The sequence below is a fragment of the Aquila chrysaetos genome, chromosome 24, assembly GCF_900496995.4.
Source record: "Aquila chrysaetos chrysaetos chromosome 24, bAquChr1.4, whole genome shotgun sequence".
Lineage (NCBI taxonomy): Eukaryota > Metazoa > Chordata > Aves > Accipitriformes > Accipitridae > Aquila > Aquila chrysaetos.
In genome coordinates this window covers 14,571,468-14,588,772 of record NC_044027.1, presented here as the reverse complement: position 1 = coordinate 14,588,772, position 17,305 = coordinate 14,571,468, and the positions used below count along the sequence as shown (strand labels likewise).

At 39.8% G+C, this 17,305-nt stretch overlaps 1 protein-coding gene across 25 annotated transcripts in view; it reads left to right on the top strand.

Moving 5' to 3' along the window:
* Positions 1–17,305, top strand: part of FNBP1 (formin binding protein 1) — a 104,389-nt gene that overhangs the window by 71,367 nt on the left and 15,717 nt on the right. For 4 of the 25 annotated variants that reach the window (XM_029999782.2, XM_029999783.2, XM_029999778.2 and 1 more), the window contains exons 9-13: positions 4,292–4,489; positions 5,873–6,055; positions 11,909–11,995; positions 15,258–15,272; positions 15,422–15,457. In XM_029999782.2, the coding sequence (XP_029855642.1) occupies positions 4,292–4,489; positions 5,873–6,055; positions 11,909–11,995; positions 15,258–15,272; positions 15,422–15,457 (519 nt within the window). Of the gene's footprint in view, positions 1–4,291; positions 4,490–5,452; positions 5,480–5,872; positions 6,056–11,908; positions 11,996–15,257; positions 15,273–15,421; positions 15,458–17,305 lie in introns of all 25 variants that reach the window. The other 21 variants (XM_029999787.2, XM_041119637.1, XM_041119638.1 and 18 more) reach the window with 15 other exon arrangements.

Below are 17,305 nucleotides of genomic sequence, written 5' to 3'. Positions count from 1 at the left end.
TACTCTTTCAGGGTGGGAGAAGAGGGGGTTGGGGCACAGATTCCCATGTTAGAACAACGTACCCTTCTTGAGGTACAGCTTTTGGTGCTGCATGGTGAAATTGTGTTGGGGAGATTCATATCTAAGCCTACACTCTGCTTGAATCTTGAAGTCAGGTCTTAGCAAAATACCAGGCTTAAGCTAGGCATTTGAATCAATGAATTTTATGTTCAATTTAGTCTTTCTTGCACACAGGTAAGTCTGATGGCTCATGAAGTATGACATTAGAAAATTGTGGCTTTGAGCATTGATAACTAAGGGATCTCCTGTAAAAACCATGCTAACAAAAATTTATTTAACCAAATTCATTATATATGAATAATTAGAAAGGGTTTAGCATGTTCTATCTGGAAAACAGTTATGTCCATAAAGGGTTCTTTTTCCTTAAATATCATGAAGGATTTTTTTTCTGCTCTGGAACAGTAGTTTCTAACTTTCTTGATTCTGATAAAAGTGATATGCTTGTTCCTGCTTTTCTGCAGCATGCGGGTCCTGCCACTTTATAAGGATGGCCATAGGTGTACACAGTAGCAATTTAAAAGCTGTATTTTCTTTATTTCTAGATAATGTACTGCTTTTGCCACTGATGCAGAGTGTTACAGCAGACCTTTCCTATCTTACCCCTTAACATTCTAAGAAGCAAGTTTGGGCTCTCATAGGCTACCATCAGGAGAGTTTCTCCTTTTCCTTGAAAGATTCAAATTGGAGGATGTCTCCTTCAGTCGTCTTTTTCAAGCTTGAAAAACTTTCGGTAGGAAGGTCAACTAGGTATGTGCTGTAGTCGACTTTGAAAATGAGGTCCGCTTCCAGGAAAGTTGAATGCAAGGACAGCTGGTGATAATGTAGCTAGTACAATGGTGAGCAAAACCAAGAGCCTTCTCAGCAGGAAAAGCATTGTGTGAAACTCTGGGCCCACACAGACATGTGTTTCCCAGCTGGGAGGAGATCTCCAGGATCTGGTAATCATAAACAAAAGTACAGTATCACCAAACTTGAAATGTATAAGGTCAGACGCTATGACACTGACAAAAGGCAGTGATACATTTGGAGTTCTTATTTAGCTCTTTGTGCCCTTTGGTTTTATTTTCACTTTTTCTACCCAGCTATCACAGAGTTACTGAAGAAGGGGAGAGGTTAAATGAAAGCTCTGCTCTTTGTGCAGTAACTTAGGTCAGAAACTAGGGCTTTAAATGGAACAACCACAACTAATGTAGAAGATGTATTGGTCAGAAAGGGGGGGGGGGGGGAAAAATCACCAATTCTAGTAACTTACCTTGTGTACCAAACTGTGTCACAACTCTAGCTGAAAGGATGGAAGAACCTGCAAGTTCTGCAGCTTTTTTTGCTGTCAGTAAAATATTACCAGCTGATGGTAAGGCATTACTTTTTAAAAGGAAAAACAAAATAAAAGCAGCAGAACCTTGCACTTCATGTAGGTATCTCGGAGCTTTTTGATAATCGATTTTCAGCTTCGGGTAGGTTTATTACAAACATTGGTCTATGAAGGTGGAGTTCCTGTGGTGTCTGTGAACTACTATGATTTCTAGCATCAAAATTGTGTAGTAAAATAGTAAGGAAGGATGTATTTCTATAGTGACTCTGAAACTGTGGAAGTGCAGACTGCTACCAGGCTTCCTTTCCACAGTCAGCTCCGTGTTCCTTCCTTCTGTGGATACTAGCAGGATTCTGGAAGATCACTTTTCTTCCAGGGCCCCTATTTCATTGCATAGTGTTAAGAACCAGAATTACATATGGGACAGATGTAATACTTTCTATATTCTCTGCAGTTTAAATATTAGAAAGTTCTGCCTCATGCCCACTTGCAAAATGGCCAGTCTTTCAGACTTAGTTACTAAATTTGCAACTGTGTAAATATGATTGCTTTATACCCTTACTGAAGTGTATAGAATTCCCACTAACAGCAATAGAAACTGTCTGGATCCAGCTGGGAATACTGGTTAGCCCCGTGTTTCTAGTGCAATTGTAAATATGCTTCTTTTTCATGTCCTCTTTCTAACAACTCGGACAACGCAAGAGGTCATGTTGCAAGGGTAAGCTGTAGTGACTGCTAGGTGAACCTATGCAGAACTTGCTTCAGAAGGCTGTAGCAGCAGATAAAATTAATTTATTATGGACTTTGGAGTTCCTGTTATGACATTATCTCTGTGATATATGAAGCATGCTGGTTATTTTTAGCTCCATTGTAGTAGAAGGATGTTTTGACTAAATGGAAGGAACACTGTAAAATTAAGAGGAAAAAACGAAAAGCTCCATGCGTAGGTTAAAATACCAATAGAGCATTTAATGTAACCTTGTGTATGTTTATAGTCTCTTCTTTCTTCCTTCTTCATCTTGCTTTCATGACCATTATTAAAAATCTCTTCAAATGTTTAAATCTCAGAAGGTTTTAATGTCAAACTAGGATGAGATAATAGAAAGTGGTGTTCTACCTCCCTAAAAGTTGTGTAGGAATTTCACAGTGCACCTGATAGGTTGAGGATCTTAAACCTTCATTTTCTTCACAATCCCATGAAGACTTTTGCAAAGCTTTTCCTATAGCTGTGTTTTGCTCAGTTGAGCCTGGCCTCTGGATATGTTTATATCCCACTAGATTTCTCATTAATAGTGTTTTACCTACGGACATAAGCAGAATCTGTGAAATGCCTTCAAAGCAACAAGTTCATCTTTTTTTATCTGAACAGGATGGTGGTGCTCCTCTCTAGAGGCTAGTAAGATATTTGTGTGCTGCGGCACAGTTTCTCTAATGATCTTAGAAGAAAACTGTTAGAACAGTATAACATAAAAATCTCTCTTACCAAGAAGTTAAGTAGATGAAAAAATGTGTTAAAATTTTTTGGAGTCCATTAGATTTAAATGCGTTTGGCAAGCTGAGGTCTGAATTTGGGTTTATGTATAATTATTTGTGTTTGTAGACCTGACCAGGAAAAATGCTGTATGTTCTTTGATTTATTCCCACCTTCATGTAAAAAAGAGCAACACCATTGCATACAGTGTACAGCCAGCGTATGGCTCGCTTGCATCTAGTAGTTAGTGCCAAAAGGGTATGTGGCTTTAATGACAGCACGTGGAGTTCCCAGCCACTGCCTGCACCAAGGTGTTGGGCTTACCTGCATGACCTTGGACTGCTCAGTTGTTAGGTAAAGCTCTTAAGAGAAACTCCTGCCGTTTCACAAGGACCAACTTGTGGCAGTGTGATCACTCAAGGGCTCCTTTATATAGGAGTATTTATTGGGATTTTCCACTAGTTTGCGTACAGCTGCATGCCCAGCAATTCTGTACCTTAAATACTTGTTATGAGTCACTTAAGTTGCCTGTTCAGTTACTGAAGTATGATTGCTTTTCTAGTCAGTACAGTTAACAATAATAAGGTCTGAGTCATTTTCACCAGTAGACATGAAAAAGTGTTTAAAAGATGTTTGTATCAGAATTTTGGTTTTTGTGTTGGAAAGAAAACGAAGGGATTGACAACATTGCTGGGTTTGGTCAGACTCGGGGATGGTGCAGCTCAGTGGAGGGTTGGAGTGAGGAGAACTGAGTTTACTCTTCCTAAGCATCATCTCTAGTTAACTATAGTGACCTATGCTTTAATGAGAGTTAGGTATTTTTTATTTTCCTAAATAGACCATAGTCCTCTGCTTTTTATGTGTTGGTATTTTGAGTAGTGACTGGTCTCAGTGATACCTTTACAAAATGGCCTAGGGTTTCATAATGAGAATAATGGATTATTTGATACTAAAGCTCATGTGCTTTATTTCTATAGATTGTTTATTTAGAGATCTATTATGGAACTGAGATTGTAGCCATTTATGTTCCCAGTTGTAATACATTCTGACTGGCACAGGTGAGAAACTTTTGTTCTGTGTGGGGTGGTTGTTGTGGTCTTAACTTACATTTATTACTTTCGTATCTGGGAGTATTAAGTTTTACACATTAGAGTGCCTTGTTTTAGTAGGACACTATGCTGTGCCTAGGTGTTTGGTTTTTTTTAAAGCACATCATGGTAGTAAAAATAGGTCCAAGAAAAGTGCCCTGATCTTGGAGCAGAAGGTGGAGAGGCTTTTATTGAAGGCTCTGGAAGGGTGTTTATTCCCAGGAATGAGACTGGTCACTGTAAGGGTTGATTCCCGCACAGACAAACTTTCTTGTCCTTGTACTGTTTTTCTATGCCACCAATTTGATGACAGCCCTTGCCTGAGATCTTTACACTTGTACTGAATCTGTCCCATTCCAGGATTCGCAGCTGGTAATAGAAGCCTTTAAATCAGGGTTCGAGCCTCCAGGAGATATCGACTTTGAGGATTTCACACAACCGATGAAGCGGACTGTCTCAGAATCCAGCCTTTCCAACTCCAGAGGGGATGGGAAGTCTGAGCCGAAGTTTGGTGGCAAATCCAAGGGCAAGTTATGGCCATTCATCAAGAAAAATAAGGTACTGACTTGCAAAGTTGAGCTTAGTGCTAGTATGTGTATAGCCAATAACCTCTGTCTTGTCTAGTAATCCTGGCAATTACAAATTTTTAAAGAGAATTTTAGATTCAGAAAGTTAATAACTGATGTCTTAATATGGTGTTTTGTTGTAGTGTTTGGTTACTTAAGTTTCTTTATATCTTTAATTTTTTTCTTATATAATTTCTTTAATTATGTTGCAGTTTTTATATTAATTTAACTTTAGTTGTCATGTCTCTGCCATGGTCCATTTCTGTTACTAACTCAGAGAAGGAGTTGTACACCACTTACCTAGTGCCATGTGTGCGAACTAACATTGTTACTTTTGGGAAGCTTTAATGTGGCATTACTGTTTTGACACTTCTAAAACTCTCCTTGGCTTTTCATTTGCGTTATCTTTTCAGTCTGTGCACTGGGTTCAGCAGTTGGGTGGCTGGGAACAAGGAATTGCTGCGATTCATTCTTCTTAAGCACAACTAACGGAGCATAACTAACTGAGCAGTTGACTTTTTAAAAGACCATATTAACTTATGTATCCATTAAACCTTTTTCATTTCACTGTCATATTTTACACCATAATGCATGGCAGCATTTATCTGGGGTTACCAGAATGTGTCAGGGTGACTGGACTGAACCGATTTTCAGTAACACTGATGGAAGCCCAGAGTAGCTTCATTATTTTGATCTCACCCTTGCTCTGACCCTTACCAAACCACTTCTTCTAACTACAGAGTCAAAAACTCTACCTGTTCAAAATGGGTCATTCCTGTTGTGCTGGTGTAAGAGAGAACTCTGGCTCTCTGGTGCTTACATCAGTGTAGCGAGAAACAAAACCCAGGACTAACTCCTAAGCAAATTCACAGAATAATTTGTAAAAGTGAAGTGTGATGCGCATTACTGAGGTATCATTTGAAAGCAGGAAGGAATGTGGTTTGTTGTTTTCCAGATAATAGAAACGCTACTGGGCACTAAGGTACCTTCCTTATCTGATCCATTTAAATTCAGGTATTTGAAAGCTCTATCCATATGCATTATTCCGAGCTGTCCACAGAGCGAGAACAGGGCAATTTATGGGGATAGCGCTGCATGGAAGAGTCTGCATGAGCTTCCTCTCAAAATACTTTTGTGTTACTCTTCTGTTGCATCACTTACTAAAACTTCCATTTATCATATTCTTCATTTAACACAACTCTTAAATACTGCTTTCCCCCCCTCTTTTGAACCATGGCCTTTAATATTTAATTATTTAATTGTGTGGTTTTTTTCCTCTGGATTTCAAATATTGGTTTTGATGCTTATTTTCGTTTTGTGTTTTATCTTTTTATTTTGGTTTTTATTCTGTCACTTCTCCATCTCTTATACGTAGCTTATGTCCCTTTTAACATCCCCCCATCAGCCCCCTCCTCCTCCCCCTGCCTCTGCCTCACCCTCTGCTGTTCCCAACGGCCCCCAGTCTCCCAAGCAGCAAAAGGAACCCCTCTCCCATCGCTTCAACGAGTTCATGACCTCCAAACCCAAAATCCACTGCTTCAGGAGCCTAAAGCGCGGGGTAAGTTCTCCTCTGGATACCTCTCTCTCTTTCTTTCTCTTTTCTTTCTTTCTTGCGCTTTTATTGCACGTTCTGTTATGTAAAAACTTGTTTTGTTTTGTGAATGAATCCATTGTGTTTTATCATAACATGCAGACAAATCCAAGGAATCCCAACCTATAAAGCCATTTGTAGTCAAAAACCCCACAGTGAAACCACAAAAAGTACAATTGGTGATGGAAATTACCCATTCTGGTTTTGGGGGGAGGAGGGATTGTCCAAAGTATGGAAGGAAGAGCTGAACATTAAGTAATACTCATGTAGAAGTCAAAGTCATTAATTTAGTAGCCCTGTCTATGTCTGTGGCAGAGTAGGTTTTTGGAGGAGCGCCACTCAGATGTTTACTCTGATCCTGATGCTGCATGATGTCTACCTTAATGTGAGAAGTTTTCCTCTCTGCAGGGTGGATTCAGCTTAATGTCTGTGTCAGAAGGAGGAGAGTAAATTAGGAGGGATTCTAGAAAATAATTCTTCTGATTTCAGTTGGTGCAAGTTCAGGCATTTCCCTGCAATGATCTGACACCTCTTGCTGTAGTAGTAGGAAGATGACTTCCCTGTATTTTATGGCCAAGTATGCTTCTGTGTGCAACTTCTGTTCCAGAGACTCGGCCTCAGGTCGTGCTTCAAGTGCTGCAATGTTAGCTTGCTTAGTAAATCTGAGTCTTAAGATAAGAAAACAGGTGAGATGTGAAAGATGAAGTGATTCTAGGTAGTAATAGTTGTTTATACGGTATATGTGTGCTTTAAACCAGGGCTGCCGTGTGGGTGGAAATTGGGAGGGGCGACTGAATTTAATGTTCCCTGCAGCTACCTCGATTACAATTGGCTCTAAATAGTTGGGGCTGATACTTCTCAAGGACCTTAACTGCATCTTGTAGCATGAAGTTTTATAAGATAGGAAGGTCTGGTTTGGTTTTCTGTAGAGAATCTAAGAAATCCTTCTTCCCAACAAGTTTATCATGTCTGCCTTTGGGTCTCCTTGAGCAGATGATGTGGGTTAAACAGTTTTTAAAGTGTCCATAGAAAAACTAAAATCCTGACATGCTCTTTAACTTTTTTCCTAATTAATTTCAAATGTCTTTCGCAGCTTTTATCCATGACATTTTAAATGTCAATGAAATATCTTTGCAAAAATACCAAGTTGAAAAACTATTTGTAATAGCCAGTAATAGCTGCCATTCTTGCAAACTATGGAGGAAAGACATTAACTGAGAGTTTGCTAAACTTTGTGATAAACCATAGCGAAGCTAGGAAAAAAAATTTCAAGTTCCATGCTTGGTCCTTGGAGCCTTCCCTACGTACATTAGCATGCAGAATTGTAAGCCAGAATGTCTTTTTCTGGGCATTTCCCGTTAAGTCCACAGACTTTCTTGGTTTCTGAACCGACTTTCACTTCCCAGTGCTATGATGCACACAGCTCAAAATTATATTCTGTGTACAAAAGCTTTATCAGTCTAGTAGGCAAGCTCCAAAACTTAGATGAGAGGTTCTGATGGATTAGGGTTTGGGTTTTTGCCCTGCCAGCAGCTGAAGTGCAGTGTGTTAGATGCTGGTTTATGCATTGTACAGTGCAAAGCAGCGGAAAGCCTCTGTGGCTGACCTTGGGGATTCACCTGGGTCTAGATCAAACTGGATCAACATTTTGTGACACATCACCACTGTTTTAAGTTCAGTGTCCCTGTCTCCTTTGCTGGTGACACCGTAGGAAGCACAGCCTGAGTTTTCCCAGGTCAGCTGTTCTGTTCCTGTTGCTGACAGCAGCTGTGGCTAAACTGATGTTGATGTGTTTTGTTTTGAATTAAATGCTCTCATTGGTGTTCTTCATAAGCAGTAAGTAAAATGTCAGGTCCCTGAGTTAAAATTTTCCATTTTTCAAACAAAAAGATGACTTTATCTTCCCAGAAGCTCACACATGGCACAGTTGTGCTGAAAAATTGCTGCCATAGCATGGCTGTGGCTCCTAGGTTAGGGTCCTTAGAATTATTTCCTCCTATAAAAATTACAGGAAGAAGAGACAAATGTTGAGTATTTTGAAACGTGTTTTAGAGCAGACTGTAAGAGCAAGGAATTAACTCCTTTAAAAAGCCCAAATTCTGCTCCAGGGGCTGCACTGACATTTAGGGCTGAGGGCTGGTGCTGTATAAAAGTAGAGATGATTTTGGTGGGGAACTTCAGTGGTTAGTTACAGGCAATTGAGAACAGTGCTGTAAACAGTATTTTGTCTCATCTGGTTACAGACAGTACATTTAAAAAAAAAAATGTTTTATACAGAGTGGTTTTCAGTTCTTTGCTAGGGAATTGCCACTTAATGGGACATTCAGAACCCCAAAAATGACATTTCTGGTGCATTTCACTGGGGAAGTGGGAAGTTTCTAAGTTGTCCAAAGGCAGGTTCTGTAAATGTACCTCCTTCCCTCAGTTGCAGTTTGGCTCAGAGCATCTTTCTCAGTGGCTTTTATGGCAGGAGACAGCCTTTCAATTCTGCTTTTGCAGCAGCAGACCTGGAGGATGTGCTAGCTAGTGGCTGTCTTGGTGGCACCCGCTATGGCGGGTGAGCATCTGGCAGTTGTCTTCATACAGGGTAGCACTGAGGCACTTGGGAGAGTAAGGCACTGCTGAAGGTGAGGGTTCGTGTTGCAATCTACTGCTCTAATAGTGCCATTCACGGAACAGAATATTGAAAAGAGTGCTGAATATTTCTAACGTGATTTAAAAATACTAGTTTGTAGTTCCCTGGGCACTTCACAAGTTTGTACTTCAAATGTACAAATTCTTGAGTGAGTATTTGGCCGTATAAGCAGTTATGACTGATTTGCTTTTAATATTTCCTGAAGAAAGGCCATTATTTTATGTATTAACTATCTGAGAAGTCCAAGCGAGTCTTACGAATTCTGCGTGCCGTATTGGTTTTAAGTGGTTTGTGTGAAAGGTAAAATGAGAACAATTTCCTATAGTCTTCTCTGGAATCCCTCAAATTTCTGCTGACATGTTCATTAAAAACGTGCAAGGAAAGGCTATTCCTAAATCTTCATTTAAACCTTTTGCTATGTTCTCTTTCTATTTCATTTCCTTCCCCTGTTAGCTACCAGGATGTTTGTATGTAAATACTTTTCCTGCCTGATTCATCTGCAGAGTTGGAGGCCAGTGTTAAAATCGTCTTTTTTTCCGGAGGAGCGAATTCAGGCCACTTGGTTCATCTAGAAATAGGGAGTAGGAGTGGCTGCAAAGCTCTGGCAGCTTGCTCTGTCTGATTTGAAAACTTGTCAAGCTCACATTTTGTAGGTCCGTGGTGATTTGTGTTATACAAATGGTTAGACTAAAAGATCATGAAAGTACCATATGACCTTCAAAAATAAAATAATTCTAACCAGGCAAAAAATAAATCAAGAACCACACCCAAATCCTGTTAATTTATCAGATGAAAATGAGTGGTTGGCATTTGTTTCAGCTGATGTGGTTGATGTGACCTCCTTTATATTCAGTACAGCCAGATAAATTTGTTAATTCGCTTTTAACAGCCAGATAAAACTGTTAATTCTGCTTTTACCACATTGTTTTGTAAGATTTCCTTTTCTCAATTTTTTTCCATCCCCCTGTCAAATCCAAAAGCATCTGAATTTTGCTCAGGAGCAAATGGATTGTGATGCTACCGAAGAAATGAGGAAGATGTAGAGGGGAAACTCTGTCACAGAAGAACATTTGATCTGTACAGAAGTACATCAGTGAAGCAACTTTTGGAAAGGTCATGCAGGGAGCGAGGAGGACAGCACAATGTAACAGGTGTTTGGCTTTGGACGCTGAATAATTTCAGTTGCTCTGAATATTGTCTCCGCATTCCTGGTTTTGTTCAGAGGCAAAATTCCACTCCAGCCAGACACCTTGTGGTAAAGGTGACCACAAGGGATTTTGAGTACTCTCTTAGAGTATTCAACCAAATTGTCAAGCAGATTCTTCCTGGCTTTGTTGATAAACTGAGCTGTTAACTCCTACAGAAGCCAGAGTAACACTTTATTTCAGAGGAAGCTGGATCATACTCCTTTTTTGCACTGCCTTAAAGAAGTGGTGCATGGAAAGGAACTACTCAATGTGAACAAGTCCACTAGATACCAAGACCTTAACAGGATAAATACTACCAGCAGAACTGCACATTGTAATTGATCCTGAAACATAAGCGAGTGAATGGATACCCATCCACTTCCTCCATGAAATCTTTGATATCAGAACATGTCTGGAGAGGCAGTATGTTTTAGTAGTTTTCTTATAACGTTTTAGATTAGCAACTTATGTTGCATTTGGAAAGAGAAATTACGAAACTAAAGCGGAAAAATCACTGGTGACTGTTAAAATGAATTATATAATTAGTAATGATATGTCCCATGCCCAATCTGGTTTTAATTTTGCTTCAAAATAAAAAATCCAGTGAGTCTTGTTTTCATGGAAGGAAGCAGGTGCCTGAACAATTTACAGCAGATGCAAGGTTAATGTAGAGGCGCCAATACCTGTATCAGTGGTCACTGTGAATATAAATTCCTAGTCTGTTTAAAAAAAAAAAACCAACCCCAAAACAAAAAAACATTTGTTGCCAACTCTTGTTAGTGTCTATGGCTTTCTAATCACACTTTTGTGTTTTCCTCAAAGTTTCTTTCTTCTAACCCTAACAGCAGGAAATGTTTATTATAGAGAATACCCTAAAACTGTTGCAGCACTTGTCATGGATCAGAAATAGAAGAGGAGGGGAAAAAAGACTCTTTTAGACAGTTTTTGAATGCTGTTTCTAATAACTCTTTAAAAAGGCAGTATAAAGTAGTATAACACTTGAAATCAACTCTGTCTCTTTAGGGAAGTTAAAGCCAGAAGAGTACAAAAAATGAGGAACCACTTACATAAGCCATAATTTCATTTATGCTTGCTCTGCTTCTTCTAATTCCATTTTGAGGACAAAGAAAACTCGGTATTCTGCTAGTTGATATTAATTTTGTGTTCTTTTGTTTTATTGCTATAGCAGCAGTAACATCAGCACCTTTATTTAAAGAGCAATACTTCTGAACTAACAAAATCCAGGGGTAGAACTTACACCTTTGAATTACTTTGTGTGGTATTATGTGGACTTGCCTTTTCTCTCTTACCTTGGAGACTGGGTTGTGATTAAGCTGAGAGGATGGGTCTGGGAGCTGGGACGCAGATATTACTGTCATTACCCAAGTTCCACCCTCCAGATGGTTCCATAAGGCACACGGAGGGACTTTTGTGGTTTCCTTTTTAGTGGAAGTTGTTGACTTCATTACAATGTGATTTTATTTCCATTGCACCAGTTAATGTTTTCCCTTACCATCCCGTCTTGCCTCTGTGACATACTGTGTAGTCTTAACCTGACACTTAGCTGTTGGTCTGCCTGGGTGATCAGTACTTTGTTGTTCTGTGAGCATGCAGAAACAGCAAACAAAACAACTCCCTCTCGTACCTGCTCTGTTCCTTGCCCCTGGGAATACTTGTTATTCTAATATAAGTGTATAAACCTGTGCCAAGACCAGGATTTTTTGGTGGGTGGGGTCATTAAAGCCATGGTTTATTCTAGCACAGAGAGAGATGTTTTCTGACCTTGTGTGTTTAAGCTAGCATTTAAAAATATGATATTTTCTGATTTTTGTGAGAATGCTAAACTCTTTAATATTCGCCTAGTTTCTAGGAAGCTTCCACTTTGCACTTAAAGGCTAGTTAAATGCCAAGCTGTCTTTTGCTGTAGAAGCAGTAAACACAGAGGTGCCGTGCTTGTCTCCACTGTAACGGATGTGTTTTCTCTTGCTGACTCACCAGCAGACACAGTCTTTGTATATTCACAAAGAACTCATGAAGAGGACTTTAGGGACACCCACGTGTGCCGTTGAGGCTAGGGAATATGTTGTAAGTCCGTGTATGGTGTGATCAGCCCATACCGTTGCTACACAGTCGCTAACCCCACTTACAACGCTGTTAGAGTGTGCTGTGGAAATGTGCTTTGTAAAAGATAAAGGGAAAATTTGGTGGGAGGCAAGTTGCAGCTTACTGGGTTATGTGCAGGAAAGATATGTCTGCTAGTCCTGGAAATGCTGAAATTGGCACAATTAAAGTAGCTGGACCTGTGAAATTCACAGTAAGTACTATAAACAGGTTCCATGCATTTGTTCTAAAATATTTTGTGAATGCACTCTTGAGCATCATGAGCCAACCCCTGATTTACAGCAGTGCAGTGACGCATTCTGTGCCTTGGCTATGAAGCAATCCCTAGAGCTTTCTGATGCTTCCCTGAACTCTCTGTAATGATGATAGTTCATGGAATCAAGATAAATGACCTCTAAATCTGATACCCGGATAAAGAAGAGTATGGGGAGATTGCTACAGGACAACTAAGAAAGAAAATTACCTCTTGGTTCTATGGAAGTCTAGTGATTTATTTCAACCCTGTTTTCTGTAAGTGAGGTTAGTGTCCGTGACTGTCCAATAACACATGGACTTGCTGGCTTTCATGCTCTCTCATGTGTTATTGAAGCTTGTGGCTCTTAGGCTCTTCATTTTTTCCCTGCAAGACTAAGCTAGACTTGTTTTAAATTGACAGCTTGAAACAGATTTGCTCGTTTTGAAGAAATGTAATTTATTTGATCATTTGGGGGGAAAAAATGCCCCTGTTCTCCCAGGAGCTGTGAGCAAGTTTCTAGCTGTGAAAACTCAACAGAATGGACAAAAGTAGTTATTTAGTGTTTAATGCAGATTTATCTTCAGTCTGCTTATATTTGTGTATAGAAACTGAATTGCTGTCATGTAAAATTATCAATACATTTCAGAAATGGAAAACTGTGAATATGACTTATTTCAGCATTTCATTGTTTCCAGTCTATGATCTGCTTTGTTATTTGTACTGGTTATAACAATCCCTGATGTACTATTTGGAAATGCTATTAATAAGTTCTCTATTTTTGTTATACTTAACAGCATAAGAATTCAGCATACAGTGTCTATAATCCCTTTCAAATTTGCTGAATTTACAGCAAAAGAATAGTCTTGATGCAGATGATTCTTCGCAGTAGTGTAGTGCCTTTAGAGTGAGTAGTGTTTAGAAACTAGCGCATGTAGCATACATTTGTGCCTTTTATAGAGTGCTTCATAGGTAAATATTTATTCTGCATCATGAGTCTTGTCTGTATATATGTACAAGGATCTCAATTTGTGCTGATCATGTCTATGCTAAAGTTCACAGGAGTGCTAAAGCAATTATGCAAACAAAAGCTGCCTATGCTGAATTTCTTCAGCAGCATATTTTAGCTCATTCTTTCTCCTTCTTGTATTATTATTCTCTCAACTGGATTGGTTTTGTTTGCTTTTTTTAATGGCCTCTTAGTGAGAGAGTGAATTTCTTCATTGCACTGTCATTATTATCATGTGTTACTTCCTAATGGACTGAACTTCAGAGGGAAGTTTAACTGCTGTGTTGTCACTGAATGCATCGGTTCAAATGGAGTATTTCACCATTTATTTCAAGGCCATGTATTTTCCTTGAATGGTTGGCGTGTATTACTATACAAATTTTGGTGACTAATGGTAATTGTTATTTTTGAAAAATGTGTATTTCTTAAATCATGCTATCAAAAAGATCACAGGTGTGGAGCCACCTTTGTTTTAAATCGAATCCTAAAGAACTGTGCTTTTGGTAAAAATGGAGCGTCTGAGAGCACCATACGTGGGAGCTGTTGGTAGTAAAATAACGGAGAACTCTTGAATAGAAAGAGGTTCCGAAGTCTCACAGTACATATCATTGCCTGGAGTGAGAGGCATTTTCCAACTTTCATGTTTCAGCTGTCTTGAACACCGAGGATGTGCATTTATGCACTTACAAGTTTGTTGCATAGCTTGAGCATTTCGCAACTGTCCCCAAAGAGCTGGTAGGACAGGCACAGTGCAGGCTGCTGGAGGAGGCTGGCTGCAAGTTAGATTCTCCCTTTAAAATCTGGTTTTATATGTTGAACAGCAGCTAACTGGTGCTCCTTGGCACAGAACAGAAAAGCACTGTAGCACTGTTAGTCTCCCTATATCTTGGAAAACATTCTGAATTGCAGCTGTCATAACGTCTTGCAACACTGGGAGAAGCTTCGGTAATTTTGGCGGTCGGCTGCCCGGGCACATTTGTTCACCTGGCAGTTTGTGAGGCCCTCCAGCACTGCTGAGAGCTGTATGGGCAAGTGATGCAGGGCAGAGGCAAACCATGCTGCTGTGTAGGCTCTTTAAGCATACGCTTCTTTTTAGTCTCATTTTGGCAGAGTAACTAACAGATAATGTTTTGGCTCTGTACCAGGAAATGTGGTAAATTTTGAAGAATTAGATCATGTAGATCACTTAAGGAGCTTGAATAATGTCTTGCCATGCTGTCATAGAATCAATTTAGCGTAAAGAGAAGAGATTTTTGGTGGGTTTGGTTTTTTTCCTCCTTGGTCCTGACCTTGTCTGACTGTATGGCCAAAGTATGTTTGAGATGAGTATTTGTTTTTGAGTTGTTCAAGAACATGAAATGACTTTATGTGACTGCTCAGAGAGCACCGTATGCAAACAACAGCGATATTTCAGGGATGTTGTCCTTTGGACATAGGCCTGAAGAAATCACCAGAGATCCCTTTGTGCTTTTTGCCGCTGGAGGCCAAGTGCTGTACCTTACCTTTTCACTGAGTTTTGGCTAGGTGTTATCCCCCCTTCTCTTAAGCCCTTGCATAAAGTGGCTGATGCTCGTGACTGCGTTTCAGCACATTTTTGATCTAAAGTGACTTGCGTGCATTTGCAAGTTTTGAGGTTTTTTTCCACTTCAGAGATGTTACTGTAATGAGAAAAAAATCACTGTTGTTGTAGAAGCTGTGAGTAGGCAATCCAGATTTTCACCTGCAGTGCTAAAGCACACATGTAGAGGTACAACACTTCTCCATTTCTGTTTCTGGTGAGGAAACGGCAGCTGACTGATAACGCTGGCCCATCTTGTGAACTTTTGCACAGATTTGTTAGTGTTACCCATTTTGCCTTCCAACAGCAAGGGGATTATGTGTCATTTTATTGTAACATCAGTCTGAAAAAGTTCCTCTTCTACTGATGCACTGTTGTTTTTTCTCTTTCTCCCCCCACCCTGTATCTCTCCAATTTTTACATGAAGCTTTCTCTCAAGCTGGTAAGCACATTTACAGCATGCCTGTCCTGTGTTTTAATCACAATTTTCTGTGTGTGTTTTAATGTGCACTGTGCCACATATGACATGACACTGAAATTAACTGTTAAATTTGTTTCTTCTTTGTGTTTGCTTTTTTTGATATTTATCAGATAACTCTGAATACACAGGTCTGGAGTCTAATAGAGGTGATCAGAATTTAGTCTTTCTAATAAGCTGCTAAAAATTAACTCCAATATGTAGTTTAGTTTTCACTTTTACAATCTAGGGCTATGAAAATGTAGAAAACAAGCATCGAGTAATTCTGCTACTCTATAAGTATACATTAAAACATGTAAAGAAAAAAAAAGTCTCTGTGCTTGCTGGACGTTTTCCAGTAAGAAATGCATGTCTTTTTGTGTAACGTAGCTGCAAAGTTTGCTTTCCGTGTCCAGGTATTACTGGAAATCTGCATCATTATCAGCTACATTTTACAGCCCTATGTAGTCCTTCAGAATAACTAATAATGATATTAATTAAAGTTCTGTAAACCTTAACCAACAAGGTTAACTCAGTCTGATTTGAATTCACAAATGGAGATACATACATATGTATGAATCCTAAATTCTATCTTGGATGCAGCTGGGAAGGTTTCTTGAACTACGGTAAGACAATATGTTACTGAGTTGGAAAGGGAAGGGTTGAACATATTTGGGAAAGCAAATTATGTGCTGAACTTCATACATAGGGTACTGTATTGCTTGAGATACTCCACACCTTGATATGTTCCTGACAGCTTGTCTCCATTCCTTTGTCCTTCGAGAGTCCAGTCACAAGGAGAATGCGACTGGTTTGGTGACCCACTTCATGCCAGCATGCAAGAGCTGCAAATGACTGATTGCAGTTTTGGAGAGCTTCAGAGGATCTGCAGTAGTGCCTTAACTGCATTAGCTTCAAAGTTTTCTTATTCCTCACCAGTTAGTGCCTTTAGGTGCTCCCTTTCCCCATCACATATATTGGTTTTGGATACGTCATCGCGGACCTGTTCTGTTCATAGCAGCTTATTCAGAGGAAATGTGTAGGCCGTGAAAGCCACCTGATGTAGCTGTGGAGGTTTCAGGTCCTGCTGCTGCTCTATCAACACAGTGACTTGCTTGGGTTCCATTAGCAATATTGCTTCTCATTGAAGACCTGTGGTAGGTGTGAGGGATGATGGAAGTGTCTAGCTTACTTGCAAACCTTGTTCTTTTGGCTGTTGCCAAGCCACTGTGTGGTAGTCCAACGCATTATGTCAGGGATTTCCATTTATTGTTTTCCTGGTCACAGTGCTAGTGTGTTGTGTAGCTGAGCTAAGCCTTTGTATGTAGGAATAAATCCTCCCAGAATAAATGGCTGACCTTGGCTTTCCCCAAGAATTGCACAAATCGGAAAGATGTGCAGGGAGGGCTGAGACCCATGTGCACCTCAGGCGGAGGAAGTCAGCTTGTTTGTAATTTCCTCTTGGATCCTAGCTGTACAAGAGCCAAAACTGGGGCTGATAAACCTCGTGCTCTCCCCAAGCTTCAGCCAAGAAACTGGTCCTAAGATGGCCTCTTTTTTCACAGCCCTTCATCTTGGGACAATTTGCATCCTAAATCCCAGTATCTTTATGGAAGGAAATCTAGTGAGCACTGGCTCTGCTGGTCCTATGATAGAACATCAAAAATAGCACAGATTTCCCCCCCCCTACCTCACTGTTGAAGGATTTCTAAAAATGCAGGCAATGTTCACTACTTGAGAGATAGCCCAGGTGTGTTTTTGCTTGAGAGCGTGAAATGTGCACAGCATGTGCAAAAATTGCTCCCTGACTCTTCCTTTTGAAGAAGGAACTGTACTGATGGGAAATTATTGAGCATGGAATAAAGTCTGAGTGAGATCACCTCCTGGTCTCAGGCATGCATTTCTATGCAACGCTAATGCTTTGGTCTGAAGCATTGTGAACAAAGATACTGAATTTAGTCCAGCCTAGAGCTTTTAAATGAAGTTGAAGAATCAAAAAGAAGATGCTTTTCTAAATT